The sequence below is a fragment of the Sceloporus occidentalis genome, unplaced genomic scaffold, assembly GCF_023333645.1.
Source record: "Sceloporus occidentalis isolate IW3139 unplaced genomic scaffold, rSceOcc1.0.p SCAF_45, whole genome shotgun sequence".
Classification (NCBI taxonomy): domain Eukaryota; kingdom Metazoa; phylum Chordata; class Lepidosauria; order Squamata; family Phrynosomatidae; genus Sceloporus; species Sceloporus occidentalis.
In genome coordinates, this window is record NW_028317025.1 from 2056746 (window position 1) to 2080653 (window position 23908).

Genomic DNA, 23908 nt, shown 5'->3' on the forward strand with positions numbered 1-23908 from the left:
TTTGCAAGGAAATCTTGGCGTTTTTCTCCAATAGAAGTCTATGGGAGAGAAAAAACGCCATGAAAAAGCCATGTGGGTTTATTGCCTTGGCGTTTTTTATGGCGTTTTTTCCACAGTTACAATGCAGAGGATGGACCCAGTATCTGTGTGTCCTACGAGAAATAGGCTGGAAACAAACAGTTTCACACAAAACAAAGTTCATATTGAATTCTACACCATTTGGAACAAACATGCCATTACAAACAAACACGACGCATCAACTGGATCCTGCGTGCCAAAAGCAACAGCAAACAATTTGCACCATCATTTGGGGCCAATCTTCCTAGAGGAGCAGACATTCGGAATAAAGCATGCCTTACAAACCACAGAAAAGTGACAAAAGGGTCCGCCGGGGCGTTTAAGTAGAACTCTACCAAGTAAATGACATCAGGGGGCAGATACTTGCCATTTATCCGAATCCCTTTTAGCTGGGTGAAACTTCTAACTTGTAAAGGCTGGAAAAACTGCCTAAGGTCAAAAAAAGCAATTTCCACAGAAAGGCTAAAACCCCAGAAAAAACTCCAGAAAAAAACGCCAAAACGCAGGAAAATGCAGTGGCAGTTTTCTTGGCGTTTTTCATCAAGAAAAAAAACGCAGGACAAAAACCCAAGTGGAAACCTAGCCTCAGCATGATTTACGTGCAGCAACCTGATCTTTCCTAGACAGAAATGTGCACACAATCAAGCCACCGGACCCACTTGGTCTCATTGTTTTCATTTGAGCACATCTTACCTTTTTAATACAAACTCGTTTTCCCGCCTTTCGTTTCTTACACACCCCCTTCCAAATCGGAACTTGAAGGACAGATCATGCAGCCAGATATTAGTTGAAAATAAGCTCAAATTACCATGCAGCAGTGGTTATACCGGAGCTTTGTGACCACTATAAAGAAACTAGGACTGTCACTCAAAATAAGAGGAAGGGGGCATGCTGCTGGGCGGTGCTGATCATGTGGGTGAAAGGCTCTCTACGGATTGTGCAGCTAAACCCTAGTCTATAAACCATAATAAAGATGACTCAATATAACTTAACGAGTGGGTTTTATGTTATACTGTATAGCAGACGCAATGTCACAGAAAGTGCCACAAATTCAACCTCTTGCGATGTAATTCGCGATCTAGCGAAGTTTGTCCCCTCCGCGGCTCCGTAGGCAGGTCATGTAACCAGGAAGTGTCTCTGACGCTGCTGTGTCTTATTGATTTTTGGGGTTTAGGCTGCACCCGGACCGGGTCAGTTTAAAACCGGCACAATGAAAGTGGGCTCGTCGGTCCTAGCCTGCTGCTGTCTGCTGATCCAAGTCCTCGGACTGGCTCTGTTTCTTCGCGGCTTTTTCCCAGTCCCGGTCAGGTCGCAGTCCAGGAAAAGCAGCAGCTCAGAGATCCCAGCAGAGCCCGCAGCAGGTACTGGTGCGACCTGTCATCCTCACAGCCCAGCGGCGTATGTCGCGAGGCTGTGCTCAGAAAATAGAAACGAAAAGCAGACACCAAAAAATAAACCCACACGACTCCACATTCCCTATGGCCATTCAAACTCCATTAATTGTAGCTGCAACAAGAAGTTCCGTATAATTTAAATACTGTCTGAATGGGTTTCTTCTAGGGCATTTAGCTACGCTTGGCGAAAGAACCCAAACCTTGGCTTTTTACCCGAAAACTCCCTTTATAGCCAAAGAGGGGCACGTGATTTAAGCATGCCGTAAAAGGCGTGGTTAGAGAGAAGAAAACCCATTTTGTTTTACTCATTATACCCACCAAACATTCTGAAATCCTAAAAGCCAGAGATTTTTGCCCTGGAGATCGCCCTGGTCGGTCTCGGATCTCTGGTTCCCCTGCAGTATAGTTTTTTTGATATTTTAATATTAGCATTGATACTTATGTTATTGTATGTTTTTCTATGATTTCATGCTTGCCCTGAAAAAAAATTATGCCTAAATTGTGTGGGCACTTCAAATATTAAAAAGAGGAATCATGGTTTAAGAAAGGGGCACAATGACAAAAAAAAACCTCCTGTCTTTAGGTTAAGAAGGAAAGGGTTAACTGAACATATTTCATTGCAAATGCGTGGAGAGATTCCTTAGGACATCCTTCTTTGCGTTGTCCTTTTCCACCCCATGGTTGCAGAACATCTGCAGAGTACTCACCACCGGCCAACACTATTTTCAAGGGGTCTCGTGAGAGCCTCAAGTGCATACATAAAAAGCACTGCTATTGATGTGTTTTACTAGAAGACATCATGCTGCGTTTTAGGATCGAACCTGAAGAAATAAGGACTTCTACAATGAAACTATTTGTTTTGGCTTCTTTAGGAACAAAGTCTAACTGGACCGATCTACCACCACCTCTTTTCAAAAAGACAGTCATCCTCCTCATAGATGCATTGAGAGAAGACTTTGTGTTTGGACCAAAAGGCAAAGAGCATATGCCTTATACGAGACAACTTCTAGAAAGGGGAACAACACACAGCTTTATAGCAAAAGCAACAGCTCCGACTGTTACTATGCCTCGAATCAAGGTGATTGTAGTATCAGCACTTATACTTAGCTTTTGTTTTCCTTTGGAAGATGGCTGGAGATGAAAACCAAAGGTGATAATGAACCCTTGTGTATCTGATGAGTGGTTGAACTTGTAGTCCAAGGGCTCCTGAACATATATGGCCCTCGGAGATCTATCGGATTCCCAGACAGCCTCTGAACTCACTAGATCTTATTGTGTCAGTTCCCCCAAAATGTTTATAAATTCAAAATATCTAAGTATCCATGTAGTGCTAGACATGAGCGTAAGTGTATCAATGTTGCTATAGTCATAAAGGGGTGAACATTTTCCATTAATGAATAGAGAAAGAGCCCTGTTTTTAACTGTTCAATATCATCTGTATAATTCAATAGAGAAGTGTAATTAACACTAGGCTATAAGATTAACCTGGCCATGAACGGGTTCAGGCATACTGAAATTTGTATGGAAACTGCAGATATAGCATTTATTCTTATGTGCTCCAGTATAATTAAATTGTTCTCTTTTTCTGTTTATTCCTCCCCCTTTTATACGCTTTGCTTAAATTTCAATATGAGCTGATATAGGTTTGGATTAACTCTTTATTAACACATTCCTATTCTTTCTTTCCAGGCTCTGATGACAGGCAGTATACCTGGATTCGTCGATGTTGTCTTGAATCTAAACTCACAGGAATTATTGGAGGACAACTTGATATGGCAAGCTAAAAAAGCAAGCAAAAGAATAATATTCTATGGTGATGACACATGGGTCAGACTTTTTCCAAAGCATTTTGTGGAATACGATGGAACCACTTCTTTTTTTGTTTCAGATTTTACAGAGGTATGCTAAAAATATTTCTATACTACTACTAGAAAGTTAATTGGTTGAAACACATTTCTCATTTGAAAAAAGGTTTTACTAACAGAATGGTGGCGTTTGGATCTCCTTCAAGGCAGTGAAGTCTGATATATGAGAAATTGGGCTCTCTGATGACTAGTCTTCTCCCTGTCTGTTAGAGCCAATGTTGCTGAGTTGGCCGAGAAAGCTGGTTTGTAGAAAATCTAGTCTTATGGGTCATTCTAACACAAGTGAACCATTTTGTATCTCTAATGCCATAATGTATAAAATTCTTCCTCCACTGTGTATTTTACTGAAGCAATGGCAAACCTATGGCACGAGTACCACAACAGACACACCAAGGCTTCTGTTGTGGCCCAAAATAATAGGGAGATCTGTTTCACCGCTCCGTCCTTTGCGAAGCAAGCTGGCTATTGATACTTAGCACTAAAGCTAAGGAACAGACCTTGTCCTCCCACCTCAGGAATTGAGAAAGGTAAAAGATAGGCAGTGAGAAAGAAAAACACTAGTGAGAAAATGGAGAGATGAAGAGAAAAATGTACGCGAGTGAGAAAGTGGAGAGCTAGAGTGGGAGGGGAGACACAATGGCAGCAGCAGCACATTGTTCCATCCAAGAAGCCACCAAAACACCTTGCAACCATCATGTTTATCGTAATCTAAATATATTTATGTACTAGTTTACACAGGATGGGTGTACAGTGTTCTCATATGTATGTGTATTAAGCAGGAAGGGTGCAAGGTGTTTGGCTACTGACACTGCCCTTTTTCTTCCTTTAGGCTAGGTTTCCACTTGGGTTTTTGTCCTGCGTTTTTTTCTTGATGAAAAACGCCAGGAAAAACGCCAAGAAAACTGCCACTGCATTTACCTGCGTTTTGGCGTTTTTTCTGGAGTTTTTTCTGGCGTTTTAGCCTTTCTGTGGAAATTGCTTTTTTTGACCTTAGGCAGTTTTTCCAGCCTTTACAAGTTAGAGGTTTCACCCAGCTAAAAGGGATTAGGATAAATGGCAAGTATCTGCCCCATCCTGATGCCATTTACTTGGTAGAGTTCTACTTAAACGCCCCGGCGGACCCTTTTGTCTCTTTTCTGTGGTTTGTAAGGCATGCTTTATTCCGAATGTCTGCTCCTCTAGGAAGATTGGCCCCAAATTATGGTGCAAATTGTTTGCTGTTGCTTTTGGCACGCAGGATCCAGTTGGGTATGTTTGTTTGTAATGGCATGTTTGTTCCAAATGGTGTAGAATTCAATATGAACTTTGTTTTGTGTGAAACTTTGTTTCCAGCCTATTTCTCATAGGACACACAGATACTGGGTCCATCCTCTGCATTGTAACTGTGGAAAAAGGCAAAAAACCCACATAGCTTTTTCATGGCGTTTTTTCTCTCCCATTGACTTCTATTGGAGAAAAACGCCAAGATTTCCTTGCAAAAAACGCCAGAGTGTCAACATGCTGCGATTTTGAAAAACTGCCACAGAGCCCAAAAAAGCAAAAGGACTGAAAAAACGCCAAACAAAAAAACGCCAAGTGGATATGGCATTCTGCGATTTCCTATTGAAGAACAGCTAACATCTGGCTGCAGCGTTTTTCACAAAAAAAACGCCAGGTGGCGCTATTGGCGTTTTTATGGGCGTTTTTAGCAAAAAAAAACCAAGTGGAAACCTAGCCTTATACAATGTTCCTGACATGGATGGTGGGCTTATGAGTGCCCCGCTCGTGAGCTTACCATCTATGGGTAATTGAAACAAAAGAAGGGGTGAAAAGTGAGAGTAGTAGATCTGTTGTAACAGAAATTAGGACTAAGTAGTTTTAGGATGCAGAATAGTATAAGGCTAGGTTTCCACTTGGGTTTTTGTCCTGCGTTATTTTCTTGATGAAAAACGCCAAGAAAACTGCCACTGCATTCTCCTAAGTTTTGGCGTTTTTTCTGGAGTTTTAGCCTTTCTGTGGAAATTGCTTTTTTGACCTTAGGCGGTTTTTCCAGCCTTTACACGTTGGAATTTTCACCCAGCTAAAAGGGATTAGGATAAATGGCAAGTATCTGCTCCCTCCTGATCTCATTTCCTTGGTAGAGTTATACTTAAACACGCCCCGGCGGACCCTTTTGTCTCTTTTCTGTGGTTTGTAAGGCATGCTTTATTCCGAATGTCTGCTCCTCTAGGAAGATTGGCCCCAAATGATGGTGCAAATTGTTTGCTGTTGCTTTTGGCACGCAGGATCCAGTTGGGTATGTTTGTTTGTAATGGCATGTTTGTTCCAAATGGTGTAAAATGCAATATGAACTTTGTTTTGTGTGAAACTCTTTGTTTCCAGCCTATTTCTTGTAGGACACACAGATACTGGGTCCATCCTCTGCATTGTAACTGTGGAAAAAAACGCCAAGGCAAAACCCACATGGCTTTTTCATGGCGTTTTTTCTCTCCCATAGACTTCTATTGGAGAAAAACGCCAAGATTTCCTTGCAAAAAACGCCAGAGTGTCGACATGCTGCGATTTTGAAAAACTGCCACAGAGCCCAAAAAAGCAGAAAAACGCCAAGTGGATATGGCATTGTGCAATTTCCTATTGAAGAACAGCTAACATCTGGCCGCAGCGTTTTTTCACGAATAAAACGCCGTGTGGCTGAATTGGCGTTATTATGGGCGCTTTTGCAAAAAATACCCAAGTGGAAACCTAGCCTAAATAAAACGGACAGAGGGGTGGGGTGTGGGTTAGTGCTTGGTTTCAGATGGTGGTTTGCAGAGGGCTTTGGATGTTTAAGGAAAGCTACAAGAGGGCAAATGGTTAAATATAATGCAGAATATTTTCCTGCATTCATCCCCCAATACAAATATATAATCTTGCCCAAATAAACCGTATCTGCCAAGCTGTGTGATGTATGTGTGAGCATATGCTTGTGTGTGTTGTTTTTTTATTGGAAGTTGAAAACAACACTGCAGTACATCAAGAACAGGCACTTTGAAGTCTGCAACTTGGTTTCATGCAGAAAATCGGACACCCAGGCCCAAAAACATGTGCCATCACTGTCTTACTGGTGTGGAATGAGAATAGATGTGCTTCTTATAAAAGATATTAAGAATTGAATGCAGAAGGTGAGAGAAAGTTGACCCCTAGACCCCTATTCTAGGTGTCACTAGAATGCATATTTGAAAGCATGGACGTAAGACCCTAAATAAATGAAGCATTTGATCTCCCTCTTCATTTTAAAGTAGTAAATACGATTTAACCATTTTATTCTACATTTATGTTAATGTGCATGTTATTTTTCAGGTTGACAACAATGTTACTAGGCACTTGGATGTAATTCTAAAGAGAAATGATTGGGATATACTTGTTCTTCACTATCTTGGTTTAGACCATATTGGACATTTAACTGGGCCACACAGTCACTTGGTGGGACCGAAACTTTATGAGATGGACGTTGTTTTGAAAAAAATTCATAGTTCATTAGTTTCAAAGGTAAGTCAGTTTAAAAAAAAAAATTGTACAAATTATGACTAACTAAGATAAGAAACTGAAATTTAATTTTGTGTCAGTAAAATATTAATTGCCTGATTAGCTACATACACAAATTAGTAGAAGGGCAGTCCTGGTTGTCAGTGGCTATAAACATTTTAAAAGCAAAAGTTTATTAAGCAAGTTATAGCCACGTCACTGGTGTCTTTGTACAGACCTTTTTGTATTTCTGGTTTTGACAGCACCACTGGGGATCAGGAGGTGATGGTAATGGCGAAGCAAACTAACTATGCCATTGACTTGCCATTATATCTCCAACTTTCACATGCATGGTCCCTATATTGTTGTGTGATCCATTTTGAAAATGAGTGGTGCGATTCTGCAGCTTCCCCCCAATTGCAGTTGCTCCTTTCCAAACCCCATCTCAATGCCTGCCAGTGATACACTTACCTCCAGCGCTGGCTCTCTGAACACTGTGTACATGCGTATGTGTGGAAAGTGCTCCCATTCATTTTAATGGAAGCATTTGTCTGCCATTGATTGACTGCTTTAAGCAGCTAAATAGTGGCAAGAACAGTCGGGCCATGGAGGAGGAGGAGGAGGACAACCTCTTCGGTTTCAGGTAATTGGTTAATTTTTTTTTTGGGGGGGGCAGAATGTAACCTATTCGTGACCAATGACTGATGACCACAGCGTGGTGTGCACATCTGAATTTCAGGAGGGCAAGTGTGTGACCACTCCGTGACCTGATTTCCGTGTATGTGATCGCCATTAAGGCAAATCACATGCACAGATTTGTAACATAACGGGACAATGTTTACAAACATTGTATCTTGTTTCTGTTCTCTGAGACGGTATGCTATAATGCTTCAAGTGTTTTTAGAAAAATAATACCGTATTTGCTCGATTATAAGATGACCCTGATTATAAGACGACCCCCCAAATCTGAATATTAATTTAGGAAAAAAAGAAAACACCTGAATTTAAGACGACCCTATAGGAAAAAAGTTTTACCAGTAAATGTTAATTCATCTAAACTATTTTTTTTAAATAAAAGCTATGATTGAGAAAAATATTTTGGTTTTATTTCCTTCTATTTTCCAACCTGCCCCCCAGTTATGCACATCTGCCCCAGAAATGCCTTATACCCCCTATATGCCACTGTGCCCCATGATATGCCTTTTAACCCTCTAAATGCCACTGTGCCCCATGATATGCCTTTTAACCCTATATGCCACTGTGCCCCATGATATGCCTTTTGACCCCCTATGTGCCACTCTGCCTCAGGAAATGCCTTATACCCCTATATGCCACTCTGGCATTTGGAGGGTTAAAAGGCATTTTATGGGGAAGAGTGGCATATAGGGTGGTTTAAGGCATTCAGGAGGCAGAGTGGCGTATAGAGGGTTAAAAAGGCATTTCTGGAGGCAGAGTGGCATTAAGGGGGTTAAAAGGCATTTCACAGAGCACTCTGCCTCCAGAAATGCCTTATGCCCCCCATTTAACACCCCCCCCCAAACTTACCAGTGCTTCTGGCTTCCTTGTCATGTAGCCGGGGCAGCGTGTAGATCCTACGCTGCAGCCGGAAGGAGGTGTGGCTAGCAGCGGGGGTTGTCTGCGTCCATCGCGCAGACCTTCCCCGACTGTCAGAGACCAGAGTTCCCAGTGCCGGTGCGGGGAACTCTGATCTCTGACAGCCGGGGAAGGTCTGCGCGATGGACGCAGGCAACCCCCGCTGCTAGCCACACCTCCTTTCTGCTGCAACGGAAGTTGTCTACGCGAATCGCGTAGACATCTACACACTGCCCCAGCTACACTCCGGGGACTCAGAAGTACCGGTAAGCGGGGGGGGGGGGGGACAGGAGAATCCAGGTCCCCTGCAGCTGCGGGGGATCTGGATCTTAGTCGTCTCATAGTCAGACCTATTTGAGGTCTGATTATAAGACGACCCCGATTATAAGATGAGGGGTATTTTTCAGAGCATTTGCTCTGAAAAAAACCTCGTCTTATAATCGAGCAAATACGGTATATTGAGATTGGTGATAAGATGGTTGCCTGAAAAGTGTCAAAATGGTCCTTGTGAAAAACCCTGGATTGTCTTCTTTTCCATAGTTTTATGGAGTGGTTTTGAGATCTGTGATCACTATTGCAACAGTGTTGCACAAATTGTAATGTTTGCCCTATAACTGCAAAAAATGGATGAAAGTCCTAGGGACAGAGGATGGTTTCCAAATCTGGACAAGCTTATGAATAGTTTTGGGGTATATCACCCAGTGGTTCTAGTTCTGTACCATTTATACACATGTGCTTTTTATAATTTTTTTTTTCTTTTCATTTTTTTCCCACTTTTTTAAATGTTATTCATACAGGAAAAACCTGTTACAAATATGGTTTCAAAAGAATGCCCTACTTGTGCTAATATAACAATATGTCATTTATGTGGGGTCACTAATTGAGGAATTAGTATTGCAGAAAGAACATTGCTCTGGTCCTATAGATTAAAATGGCCCTTGTCCTGAAGATGTTTAAGTACAGAGTACTTTTATATGCATTCTTCTATGGCAAGGGTGTCAGGGACATTATAATGTCACTTTAAAGGTCTTTAATTCACCATAAAGTATCTCAAACAATTGAATAATTAATAAAATGCTGACTTCATTGTAGCCATTGGAAGAGGAGATGAATTGTGCCCCTAATTTATAGCTAGCATCCTGGGTTTTCAGCTCATAAAAACAAAACTATTTAACTGATTTACTGCGTTATTTTTTCTAAACAAAGGAAGAAGATACATCCCTTCCCAGTTTAATAGTCGTCTGCGGTGACCATGGCATGTCAGAAACGGGCAGTCATGGGGGCTCATCTGATGAGGAAGTCCAGACGCCACTTGTGTTAATAAGCTCTGCTTTTGAAAGGAACAGTGGTAAGCAGATGAAACCTTCTGATTGTCTACTTTATCGTTATTACCTATTCTATGTGAGATACTCAAGCGCATTTTTTTATACATCTTTGTTTATAGGTAAATGGAAACATAAAAACAAGCGGAATAAGTTGGGGTATTTCCAACTGAAGTACTAAATATTCTATATATATGATTAGTGGGCCAAAAAAAAAACCTCTACTAACTAGAGTAACATAAAAAGTATAGTAGTAATCATGTCTGTTTCAGGATTCATTTTTTTGCTATATTTGTCAATAATACGAATGATCCATATCAAGTGTCTGCTGAATTTAATTGTGTTTTTTTCCAACAGCTGGACTGCCCCAGTAATGATATTACATATAGGCAGTTTTATATACATGCATGACCTTTATTGGGTCCCAGAGATTCCATGCATGAGGTTTCAAACAAATTCATAAAGAGCGTTACTATCTATATTTTCTTATATGTAATCTGCAAATTTCCTGAAAGAAGACAACCATCTGACATGTTGTGGTATAGCAAATAAACTAGCATATGCTCAGGCTAATCAAAAGATGTAATATATATTTTGAATACATTTTTTGTGTTGAACCCCTGCTATTCAACAAGGAATGAACAGCCCCTGTTAATCATCAGAGGCTGAAAAACAGTATTTTTTTTTTGTTCCAGATTTCAAAAGCAAGTACCTGATCAGTCAGTAGTTACCCTTATTCACTTACTTTTAGATATTATCAATTTAGGAGGGCAAGGAAAACTGGATTATACAACCACACAAGTTTTTGTTTTTTTACTATATTAACCCAATAACCCAGAAGTCCTATAAATGTTATTCAGTGAACATTTAGAGGACTTCTGGGTTATTGGGTTAATATAGTAAAAAAAAAAAAAAAAAACTTGTGTGGTTGTATAATCCAGTTTTCCTTGCCCTCCTAGGTTGACAATTCTGGGGGACAGATTGCCCTACTGAGTGATCAGGCTACCAGTGCGTCACTTCTCCTGAGGTTGGTTATCAGTGATTTCCCTTGTAACTGGCACTGGGTCAAAACAGCACAGTCCCCATAGTGACCTTACTCCCCACCACGCATGCAGCACACAGGGATATGATGTATTGTGCACGGTTCTAGAGACCCCATCTTAATTAGGCCTGGGACAGTTCCCAGCCAAGATAGACACCTAACTGCACCTATAAGTAGTATGAGTCCTCTCTTTGACTAAATAACAATGAGCTGCACGTTCACACAAGATGGGCTAAAATAAGACATGTCTCCAGAATTGATCTATCTGGCTTGTAAATTAACTTTAAATACATGTAATGTATCTAAATATTTGTGTCCAGCTCTGCTCCCATAGAACTATTGTTTCATGTATGCTGTTTGTGCCTTATGGCCCTTTATGATATTATACATTGTCAAAATGTTATACTAATTTCAACGTTTGTAACATTCATTTATTTTATGTGCTACGTTTAGGTACCTTTAAAGTCCCGGAGGTTGTGCAACAAACTGACCTAGCCCCCACTTTAGCGATAGGTCTCAGCTTGCCTATCCCCAGAAGCAGCCTGGGAATGCTGATACATCCAATTGTTCAACAAAAGCCAATGAGAGAACAACTCCGATTCTTACATTTAAATGGACATCAGCTTTGCCGACTTTTGAGTGAAAACATAGATGCTTCCCATAGAGGTCAGTCAATTTTTATGTTAAACATATTGGAATTCATTTGACTGCAATGCATATTCCCAGTAGCACTCCCACTGATGTTGATTGGAGCTGTGCTTTATTTTGAATATGGAAGTAGCAATATTAGTTGAGCACTGGTGTTCAACAAGCAGACTTGCTTAGTGGCTGCTGCTACCATTGCCATCAATGGGAGTGCCACAGAGCACAGGCAGAAAGTGTACCTAAGTATGCTTTCTGGTTTCAGGAGCGGCCTCAGGGGGCAGGGCAGATATGTTAAAGACAGAAATCTCATTCTCGAACTACAACAACTAAAAATACACACGCAGATTTGCAAGGCGTAAAATTAAATTTGAGGACTAGATGGTTCTTTTAATCATGTCTGATGTCAAGTATCTACCAATGTAATTTGTCTACCAATGTAATTTCCATATTAAACTAATTTTATTACATTTTCTTCAGATGCTGGAATTGAGCAGTTTAAGAAGGCAGAAAAAGCTCATGGGAATTGGATTAAACTTTACCTGGAAGGAAATACCTCTGAAGTCCTCACAAATCTAGGCAGAAAAGTTATTAAGCAATATTTAGAAGCACTGATGAAATTAAGCACTTCCTTGAGCAAGCAAGTTGCAGAATATGACATGTATTCAATGACCATTGGCGCAATCATTACTCTTGAGGTATAAACTCACCCATTTATTTTGTTATTTGTTTAAATGTATGTATTAAGTTTGGTTAAAGGCTTGGATACTGTTATTAGTCTCTATGATCAGGTAAAAAGAGCCAAAGCATTAACAGAATTTAGAAATAGAGGAGTCATGTTAATTTTTTTAAGAACCTTGGTCAAGGTCTGCTAAAATACATACTTTGATCAAGGTCTCTATGTAAGGGAAGCAATATATGGCATGGTGTTTTAAGATAATGTTGGTAATTCTTCATGTAGAGAGTGTGGTTGTGGAAAACTAGAGGCTCATTTGTTCCTTTGAGATTAATGTAGTATACCAGGGGTGTAACTAGAAACCTAGAGGTCCCTTGTGCAAAAATTTCCCTGTGACCCCCCAACTTCACCAAGCAACATGTCGTAAAGTGCCACCTTTGCCCCAAACAGCTTGCCTGTGCCATCATTGTCCCCAAACAACCTGTCTGTGCCTTTTTTGCTCCTTGTCCTCCCCTCTTCCGACATACACTCTGGCACACACATGTTAACACAGTTACACAAATAACACACTTTTATTCATACTAACACGTACAATTAACCATCCATGCTCACGTATTTATACCTACACATCCATGCTTACACATGTATACATAGATATACATGCTTACATACATACATACCCAGTGCTGTCCAGGATGAAACAATTTTGAATCGGTACAAGGAGACAGGAACAAGTGGTCGCAGGGGCTGCCTCGGGCCCCCTAGAGGCACAGGCCCCATGACAGTTTCAACCACTGCAGTTACACCAGTGTAGCCTATTCTGAGTGCTGTGTGTAGCAGAGGCGTATATAGGGTATGGCAGCCATGGCACGTGCCATGGGCGCCATCTCAAGGGGGGCACCGGTGAGCGGCTTTTAAATGCCGCTCACCGGCATTTTTTTTTTTATTTTTTATTTTTTTTTGATGCGGAGGAGAGAGAGGGGCGCCTAGCAACCGCTCGGCGCCCCTCATTCTCCTCCACGAGCCCTCTACCCCCGTCCCGGTGCCGGCATTTCATGCAGAGCGCCGCAATATGCCGGCATATTGCGGCGCTCTGCATGAAATACCGGCACCAGCGAGCGGCTTTTAAACACTGATGCGGAGGAGAGAGAGGGGCACCTAGCAACCGCTCGGCGCCCCTCGTTCTCCCCCGCATCAAAAAAAAAGAAGACAGCGTTTAAAAGCCGCTCGCTGGTGCCCGCTGCTTCACTGCTGGGCGCCGAAATATGACGTCATATTACGGCGCTCAGCAGTGAAGCAGCGGGCACCAGCGAGCGGTGCAGGAAGACAGAAGCATCGTCCTCCCGTCGCTGGACTTCAAGGTGAGAGAGAAGGGGGGGAGAGAGGGGTTAAAAAGTGATGAGGGAGGGAGGGAGTTAAAAAGTGATGAGGGAGGGAGGGAGTTAAAAAGTGATGAGGGAGGGAGGGAGTTAAAAAGTGATGAGGAAGGGAGGGAGTTAAAAAGTGATGAGGGAGGGGGTTAAAAAGTGATGAGGGAGGGGGGGTTAAAAAGTGATGAGGGAGGGGGGGTTAAAAAGTGATGAGGGAGGGGGGGTTAAAAAGTGATGAGGGAGGGAGGGGGTTAAAAAGTGATGAGGGAGGGAGGGGGTTAAAAAGTGATAAGGGAGAGGGGGTAGATATAAGTAAAGAGTGTGCATTAATGTGTGGATGCATTGAGTGAATGAGGGAGAGCATGAGTTAATGTGTGGATGAGTTGTCTGAATTAAAGTGTGAATTAGTGAGTGACTGTAAAAGTGTTTGTGTATCATAGATGTATAATTGTGGAAGGGCAAAGATGGCACTAGCAGGAGGTTTGAGCCTTGGGGACCAAGATGGCACAGGCAGGGTGTATATGGGACAAAGATGGCACTGGCCGGACTGTTTGGGGACAAAGTTGACTTGTGCTGGGCTATTTGGCGACAAAGATTGCAAATTTTATGTGTGTAATCTGGGCGCTGGTCAGGTTCTATGTGGGCAGTGTGGACGCCAGGGCTGGCTTTGGGGTGTGCAACCTGTGATCTATGCCTGTAATTTAGGGGGTTTTAAATATACCTTTAATGCCGTGTTTTTATGTGAATTCCAATTGATCGTTACCTGCAAAGCTGGGTTTTTGTGTTATTCTGTAGATCCATATCTGCTATGCTATGTTTCCATACATTATTTATGTGTACCTGCAAATACATGGTTAATTTGTCTTATTCAGTTGATCTATACCTGCGATGCTACGTTTCATATATTATTATTGAATACCTGCAAATACAGGACTTGTATGTCTGATTCTGTTTATTTGATATATACCTTCAGTGCTGAGATCACAAGTGAATTTCAATTGATCTGGGTTTGTGTGTTGATCTATACCCGCTATCGGCAGCAGGGACTAATATATATATATATATATATATATATATATATATATATATATATATATATATAATATATATATATATATATATATATATATATATATATATATATATATATATATATATAGGCAGCAGGGGCTAGTAAATGGGTTTTAGATATTTGGACAGGGGCGCAATTTCAGTGCTTGCCATAGGCGCTATTTTCAGTAGATACGCCTCTGGTGTGTAGGAACCCATCTCCTTTATGTAGGGTCACTGAAGTCTTTCACATGAAGCACTGTCAATGCACAAATGAAGGAAAGTGTGTTTCTAGTTGGTAATCACCTTAAGGTCTCCACTACTTTATTGAGAACAAGAGAGTTTAGTCCAACAAAAGCTACAATTTGATACTTGATTACGTGTAATTGACAATTCTCTTTTTTTTCTCCAACAGATTTTCTTCCTATTAATTCTCGGTGTCCCGAATGCTTTGTGCAGCCGTGCTGAGTTTAATGTCCCCCTCTTTTCCCCATTGTACTCTCTGATGTTTTACATGCTGTGCCTTGCACTCTCAGCAGTTCACGTCGTAGTGTGTACATCCACTGAAAATGTGTGCTTTTTCTGTAGCTTATCGTGGGTTACAGCAATAGGGATTATGATACTCATTTCTGCCCTTTGCTGTATTATTCTATCTACATTTGGAATGATGCTGGCAAAAGCAACATCACCCACAAATGTGAGTAAAACAAATATATAAATAAACTGATGTTTATTAGAATATGTCATATTGGTATTTGCATGGTAAGCATAGAAGATCCTAGCTATGTGCAACTGAGTATCATGGGAACTGTATGTCGTCAATATCTGGAGAGCTACCTGTTGGCTAACAGTGTAATAATCTTTTACAGAGACCTGGCACACACGTATGTAGGCTGTATGTTTTAGGTGTCCTAAGTAAAACAAATTAAACTCGCCATATGCACTTTAATTAATATGATAGCCGAGTGTCATATTTACATTGCATTACATTTTTGCATGTAAGTGCATAAAGAGATTCATTAGATTACCCTCTACATACCTTCTTCCTTTCTCTACCCCCAGTTATTTACATGGCAGGAGAAACAGATGGATTCTAATTTGCAGTAGTATACATACACAAGCTCTGGCTCTTCATTTTGAAAGAGTTCCAGTGGTCTAAAAAGACCTTCCATGCACATGTGGAGAAAGTATTCCTATTGATTTCAGTGTCAGTCTTGGTATTTTGTAAATAATAATGTGTTAATTCAATCTTTGCATAGCAAGCAAGTTGGTGCTGCATTGCTGTCAGTTCAGTGGGTCAGACAAAGGTTTATTCTATTCAAAACAAAACTCTACAAAATAATAACCATTAGTTGGCACCCATTTGCTTGTTCACTTGTGGCTATTTATGGCTAATTTCTTATTTTTTGGTTTCTTTCCAGAGGCAAGACTCTGTATCCTTGTGGTCTGAGCTAGACATCCTTCTTTTAATGGGAACCTTGGGTCATGTGTTAAGTATGGGAGCGAGTAGCTTCATTGAAGAGGAACATCAGACTTGGTATTTCCTAGTCAACACGCTTTGCCTAGCTTTGGCTCAAGAAATGTGTAGGAAATATTTCCTTGTAAAAAAGGGTCATATGGACTTCTCAGAGCACGCAAGTACTGAAAATGACAGCACATACATAGATGAAATCTATGATATTCACAAGAAGGAGTTAAGGGGAAAAAAACAAACAATACTAGCAAGTTTTATAAGAAAAAATGAAAAATGGATTGCACTGTCCAGCCCATGGGCTATTCTAGTATGCTGCAGATTACTACGTTCATTAAATCAGACTGGAGTACAGTGGATCCATAGACCAGATTTTGGACACTGGTTAACAAGGTAATTTCTTATTTAATAGTAGTGCGTCTTGCAAGAAATGGGCTCTTGGGTTGTTATCATTGGTAGCTGCCAATTTTAAAGTACCCATACTTGGAGGGAAAAGGTACAAGACTAACATGTTCAAGCAATATGAAATGCGACTCCCATTTTTTAGTATAGTTGGTTCTCTTCTATTGTTTTTTGACAAATTGGTGAAAATATTATTACATTTCGAATACTGGATATGTATGTTCCAAAATATCTTTTTAATTCTTGTTTTTTTGTTTTTTTTTACAGCACTGAACACAAAGCTGAATTGTCATTTTTGGTTGCAGTCTCCTTGATCATGATATTTATTTTAATTCAAGAACGATGCTCTTTTGTATCAAAAGCTGCCTTGGCATTTGGACTCTTAGGAGTCTATAGTTACAGAGCAGCCATTGGACATGTTTTATATCCTTGGCAACAAAGCTCAATAGAGATTTCAAAGTAAGTGTTTTCCAGTGCCTTTTATGACATTATATTGAGTGATGCATTAAATGTAAAAGGTCATGTAAGGCCAGCCTAACTCGAACTGCAGGACACCTTCTACTTTGTTGGCGCTCCACAATGCATGGTTAGTGCACTGAGATGAACCTCACATTAACTTCCTCACTGTGTCTGAAATAGAAGACAATATATTTTTAGAGCAGTATTCTGGAACAAAACAGCAATCAGTGCGTCCTTAACTAATGACAAGCAGCTCTTTTGATAATGTAACCTGCAAGAGCTTAGTGTCTAACATCCACTGCAATTTTAAAGTTGTATTATCATAAGGGTTTGATCCTGTATTATTCTGACAATTTAACTGACCTGCATAATAGAGCAGAGAAAAGGGGAAGAACACAAGTTGGCATGCCACAGCAGAGCGGCTTGAGTTTAGAACTTTATAACTTAGATCTGGAAACTTGTCAGGTATTCCCAGTTTTTCTTTGTATATGGATTGGGAGGGGTGATTGCTGGTGCTGGACCCAGTTGGTGACAGGGCCATCTAAAACAGGTTAGGAAAAAGACAGGGCCGAGGACGTAGTGGAAAGAACTGGACATAGCTAAATGCCCCATACCATTGATAAACGTCTTTTATTTATATTTTTTCTCTCTTTTTTTTCAGGGGAATCACAGAAGCTCGTTTTGTTTATATATTTGTTCTTGGTATGCTCATTACGGGAATCAAAGACTTAATTAAATCCCATCTTATATATACAGACTCCAACACAAAGAATGTGGGTTTGTGGGAGGTTTATTGTGGGTTAGTTCTCCTGGCAGCACTCTTATTTCGGCCACACAACCTGGCAGTGCTGGTGTTCTGCCTCTTGATTCAGACTACTCTTACTATGTTCATCTGGAAGATACTGAAATATGATGCAGCTCAAATCACCATCATGCACTACTGGTTTGGACAAGCCTTCTTCTTTTTCCAGGTATGTTTGTCTTCATGGCGTGTTTATATAACACCTAAGTCTTAGGGGACTTTTGTTAACATTTTGTAAGCGCTGCCTTGGTCAGGACTGAGGAAATGGTCCTCTCACTGTTTCTATGTTTCTCACTCTTTAAGGTATTTTGGAACTGCATGAACAATGCATAACTAAATGAGGAAATTCTGTGATATCATTCAACAAGTTCATGGCCATAGAGGGTACTAACATACCCTGTAAAAAGTTGCCGCAATGATTGCAAGGATGAAATAGCACCTCATGAAGTTTTTGCATTTGTGGGGATATGTCTGACGGTACACAAACGATCATACTGTCTAGTGAGCGCCTGTTTCCTCACCTGCTAGCAATAGGCAGTTTTGGTAAATTTTTCTGATACGATAAATATATCTAGTGTGGGCACGTGTTTAAAAAAAAAAAAAAAAAAAAAAAAAAAAGAAATGGAAAGACAGGATTATAAGAATAATATCGGATACAAACCACTTTAATAAGTGTATTAACCCTGGCTGATCTTAATTTTTGGTAACCTTTGTGACCTTTTAACATTTCTGTGGTGCTCATGTGTAACTATGGGGTACTTACCTTCCGTCCGCCCGAACCGCCGTTCTACTGAAGTCTCTTGACGCCTGTAGCCGCTGGCAGGTTTACTGAACGCAGACCACATGGTCTCTGGCTCTGTACACACGCGCGCCACCGTGTGGCCTCTTATAGGGACCACACTTATGCATTCCAAGCCTCCGTTTCATGTGGGGCGGGAAATTCAATTAGTTAGGTCTATTTAAACCTGGCTGTTGCACTAGATCAGTGCTGGTGATAGTGCCTTGTGCATGTTGGCTGTGCATATTAAATTTCTTACATCGTGATTTTTGGCTTTTGACCTTGGCTTGTCTTTGACGTTCCTGTCAATCGCCTGCATTTGAACCGACTTGTTTTTATTATCCTGTCCTCGCCTACTCCTGACCTTAGCTCCGTGTAACGACTACTCTTTTGCCTGTTGCTACCTGTATCCTGCTCTGCTCCCGTAACCGGTGGATGATACCAAGTTCCTGCATTGCTGGTCCTCTAGCCGTGACATCATGTTTAGCTGTAATTTTCTTCTTTCTCATTTACTGTACCCACACACGTTATATATTTTTTTCAGGACATGAAAGCTTTCTTATTATTATCATCATATTATTTTGATCGTATCAGAAACTTACTATAAAAAAAAATATATATATATATTGGGAAAATGCCTTTTAACCCCCTTAATGCCACTCTGCCTCCAGAAATTCTGGAGGCAGAGTGGCACATAGGGGGTCAAAAAGCATATCATGGGGCAGAGTGGCATTTAGAGGGTTAAAAGGCATATCATGGGCACAGTGGCATATAGGAGGTATAAGGCATTTCTGGGGCAGAGTGGCAAGCCAGGGGGCAGATGTGCATAACTGGGGGGGGGCAGGTTGAAAAAAAAAAAAGGAAATAAAAACAAAATATTATTCTCAATCATAGCTTTTATTAAAAAAAATGTTTCACGTAGTTTACATGAATTAACATTTACTGGTAAAACTTTTTTCCTATAGGGTCATCTTATATTCAGGCTTTTTCTTTTTTTCATAAATTAATATTCAGATTTTGGGGGGTCGTCTTATAATGAAGCAAATACGTTATGTTCAGCAATATCTCCTCAGTACAGTGATACAACCCATGGATGGGTTTGTCGGGTTATTGGGGGGGGTATTAGGCCACATTTGGGACATGCCCAATTCACTTGGAATTTTGACATGTTGAAAATGCTGCCCCATGTCCTATTTGGGACATCTTTGAAGCCGGATAATTCAATTTACCCTTATCAAACCATATATATTTAAAAACTAGACACCCCAGGGTATTTCAAATACTGGTACTTTAACCCTTTCCAGGCACTAATTCTAGTACTAGCCGTAGTCAATTTTTCTGGTAGTCATTTTTGGTGTTTTTCTTTCATACACATCTTACTTCAGATATGAGATTACTTCTCTTGTTATATGTCACTTATTTGGGAGGTAAAAGGCCACCTTTGTAAGGTTTGCATTTTTTGGGGAATTTTGGCATCTGGTCAGTCTCATATCTGAAGGAAGATGTGTCCTTGTCCTATTTTTGGGACATCTTGGAACCCAGCCAATTCGATTTACCCCATCAAATCTAGACACCCCATGGACATTTGAAATGCCAGTAATTTAACTCTTTCCATGGAAGAATTTTTGTGACGATATAGGACTAATTTTAGGCATTGCTCATAAAAATAAACTTTTAGATATATATTTTTGGAATTTTTTTTACATTGTGTTGCAACTGGATAGTTCCCCTGATGGTGACATCAGTGGGGAATTATTTTTACATGATATGACATTGAGGCATTACAGCAACACCGTTTGGGAGAAGAAACCAATCGTAGATCTCTTCCTTCCCACTTTTCCATGACGTGCCCAGCACGTCCAATTGTCATTAAGGGGCTAAAGTACATAAGCATAATACAAATGCTTTAAAACCATAACCCTATATCAATATTTATGTGCATGCTTCGTATAGAGAAGCAGTAACAAGTTAAAAAAGTTAAAATTATTTATAAAATTTAAAAAAGGATATTATATAAAGATCCAAAGAATAAGGAGAAATATGGTAGAAATAGAACCCGTCTAGTACAGGAAATACTGAGCCAAATTCCTCAAAAATGTCCATTTTCTATATTTAGGTGCTAAAAAATATTGCATATACATGCATGAATATGTGTTAAAACAAACTTCCTTTGTGTCCTGAAAAAGCATTATACAAATTTGTGTGGATAGGCTAATTATGGCGAAACTAACTTTTAAATTGCATTAGTCATTCTAGAGAAAAATTATAACTAAGTGCTAAAAGGAAGAAATTGATTTTTATGTTTAACAGTCTTTTGAAAGACTATTTTATAATGTTTTTTCACTCTCTTTAGGGAAATTCAAACACCATTACTACTGTGGATATTTCAGCTGGTTTTGTTGGTCTGGATAACTATGTTGAGTTACCAGCAATCATCCTTACAGCATTTGTCACATACACTGGGCCTTTGCTTTGGTCTGTACATTTACTGTGCTACCTAAGCTCTGAAACAAACAGGTATGTTTTCAATTAAAAATACATATTACTCTTTGCAGATGTCTTATACTTCTAGCTAAAGTTCAAATGAGTTTAGGGACGAATCTGAATTCAGATTTGTGCAAATTTATAGAATTTGACAATTCTTACAAAGCCCCAAAAACAAGGCCAGACCTCCATGAATCGGACAAAAAAGCTCAAAATTTCCATCTGAATTTCATGGTTTCACACGCTCTCTCACACTCTCTAAATATTTCACTACTTTCTCTGCCAACTAGTTCCGCTTCTGCCGACCACTTCCTCTTCTGCATCTTCTATGTTCTCTCTTGTCTTCTCTATTCTATCTCTAATCTTTAGTCCTTAATCTGTGAGAGAGTGAATATGGGCACCTGGCAATGAATTCCGTTTTAAAATCAAAAATACCCCCAAATTTTAGGCCAAAATTAATTGACGGGTAACTAAGAGGTAAAAAATGATCCGTGGTGGAGACACCTTTTAAAAATATATTTACCTTAAGATGGAATGCAAGTTACCTTGATACACCACTAATATTATGTTAAATGAAATTCCATATTATAAACTATGCATGCATGTTTTATATTATCGTTTTCTGTCTATTTACAGGGTCTCTACTTCTATAGCTCACGGCTGTTACTGCTACGCAATAATTCGCTCCCTCCCAGTCACAGTCTACATTATTCTAGTCACAGCTCTTCGTTATCACTTGTTCATATGGAGTGTTTTTTCCCCAAAGCTGCTTTATGAAGTAATACACTTATTTATATCAGTTGGTGTATGTCTTATATTCACTGCCGTGGACAAGAACCAGACGGTAAAGCCATAAGAAGAGAGACTTTGAAAAAAAACGGCTTTGATCTTTTTTTTTTTTTTTTTTTTACCTCTCCAGGTTTTCTGAACAACTACACATAACTTGTAAATAAACTATTATTTTTAAACAAATGTATTACAGTTTTGTATAGTTTAGATATGTTGATAAGTTTACACTTAAATTTGCCTCAGAGGGAAAAACAACCAATTTGCAATACAAATCCTATTCTACCCAAACGTCAATCCAACTAGGTTTTTATAAATGTACACATCTCTTCCTTCCTCTGAAAAAGTTAAATAAATATCCACTGTATCTTGCAGTTTGGTAATTAGTAAAATACAATTCAACTTATATTGAGATATGTGTTTTAAATAGATTTCCTTAAATGTGTTCTCAATTTGGGTCACTTTATTGGTATAAGTAAATATCTAGAACAGGAGGGACATATAAGCCTATTGTAAAGCAAAACAAGTACATACAACTGCTTTCTATCTTTGTTTTCTTTCCTTTCTTATGTATGTCTGCCCTGGTAATTTAGTGGTGAAAAATTGAGATTTGTGCTTCTACTGCATGCTTTTAGTAGCCCATACCGTACACGTGGCTAGCTTTAGTGCTATAGGGCCCTGAGCAAACCTTCTCTTGTGGGATCCTACCACTTTTGTACAGATAGTATTGCTGGATGCCTAGTGATGCAAGTATTCTGTTGCCAATGTTAACCCCTTCGCGACCTTTGCCGGTTCAGGACCGTCATGACATGAAGGTCGCTAAATGACCTTTGACGGTCCTGAACCGTCATAAAATAAAATAAGCTTAGAAAGTGATCAACGATCACTTTCTTCGCTTAAACGGCGTTACTGTAATGCCTCGATGTCGAGGCATTCAGTAACGCCGAGATCGGCATCGGGGGCCATGTCTGGCCCCTCCCCGGGGCGTCAACAGCCGCCATACATTGTATGGCGGCGGACGCCCGTTTTAAAAGTGTTTAGGAGGCGATCGACGATCGCCTCCTAAACTTAAATGGTGTCGCTGGAATGCCTCAATCAGGAGGCATCCAGCGACACCAAACACTTACCTCTGGGTGGGCTGTGACCGCTCCGGAGAGCGGTCACAGCCGCCGCTGCCGGTGATCTTCGCCATCAAGCAAGATGGCGGCGGTCCGGGAAAATAAACAATAAAGATGATAGAGTTAGCTAGACGGTCTCCAGACCCTCTAGAGAACTCTGGCTCCACTTGCAGGTTGAATACAGGTACTGCATTCAACCATGCAAGTCAATGGAGCCCAGCTTTCTAATCACTATGTGATTAGTAAAATATAAAAAAAAAAATAAAAAAAAAAAAAAAATGGAAAAAAAATAAAAAAAATGTGCTAACATTTAAAAATAATTATGCAGTGATGTCACTAGATGAACCATCCAGTACATTGCAAAATGTGTAAAAAAAATATAAAAAAGTATTAAAAAGATAAAATAAAATAAAAAAATAAAGTTTATTATTTTGAGCAAGTGCTAAAATTTCTCAAAAATCTCAACAAAGAGTTAAAATAAAAGCACTTCAAATACCCAAGGGGTGTCTAATATATAAAAAAAAATGGCTGATGGGGTAAATTGGAGTGGCCTAGCTCAAAGATAGGGCATAGGTACAGACTGACCAAAATGGAGAAAAAAAGCGCACTTCCCAAATGTGGCATTTTAAATCTGAAACAACCCGACAAACCCATGCATGTCGGGTATCACTGCACTCAGGAGATGTTCCTGAACACATATTGGGGGGTTGTTTGACAGTGGCATATACCAGAACCTGTATATCTATAACTAAAGTACAATTTGTGTGAAAAAAAAATAAAAAAAAAATACTATTACAAAGTTTGACAAAGTGTAGTTCTATAATTGGTGCATGGAAAGGGTTAAAATAACAGCATTTGGAATACCCTGGGGTGTCTAGTTTTCAAAAATATATGGTTTAAATGGGTTAAATTGAGTTAACCCGCTTCAAAGATATTCCAAAGAGGAGATGGAGGCAGAATGACCAGATTTGTTAAAAAAGATTTGGAAATCATAAAACGCTGCTTGTACTTATTGCCCTATAACTTACAAAAAACAGCAAAAAAACATAAAAACATTGGGTATCTCTAAACTCAGGACAAGTAGTAGAATCTA

At 39.9% G+C, this 23908-nt stretch overlaps 1 protein-coding gene across 1 annotated transcript; it reads left to right on the plus strand.

Moving 5' to 3' along the window:
- The first annotated feature begins 1288 nt into the window (after positions 1-1288).
- On the plus strand, positions 1289-21767 carry LOC149289444 (GPI ethanolamine phosphate transferase 2, catalytic subunit-like). Its single transcript, XM_089490520.1, has 13 exons — positions 1289-1439; positions 2345-2550; positions 3162-3371; positions 6656-6844; positions 9620-9761; positions 11231-11443; positions 11900-12117; positions 14931-15212; positions 15937-16379; positions 16656-16847; positions 17509-17818; positions 20781-20944; positions 21548-21767. Exons 1-13 carry the CDS (start codon positions 1289-1291, stop codon positions 21765-21767), a joined length of 2940 nt encoding a protein of 979 aa, XP_089346646.1.
- The last annotated feature ends 2141 nt before the right edge of the window (positions 21768-23908 follow it).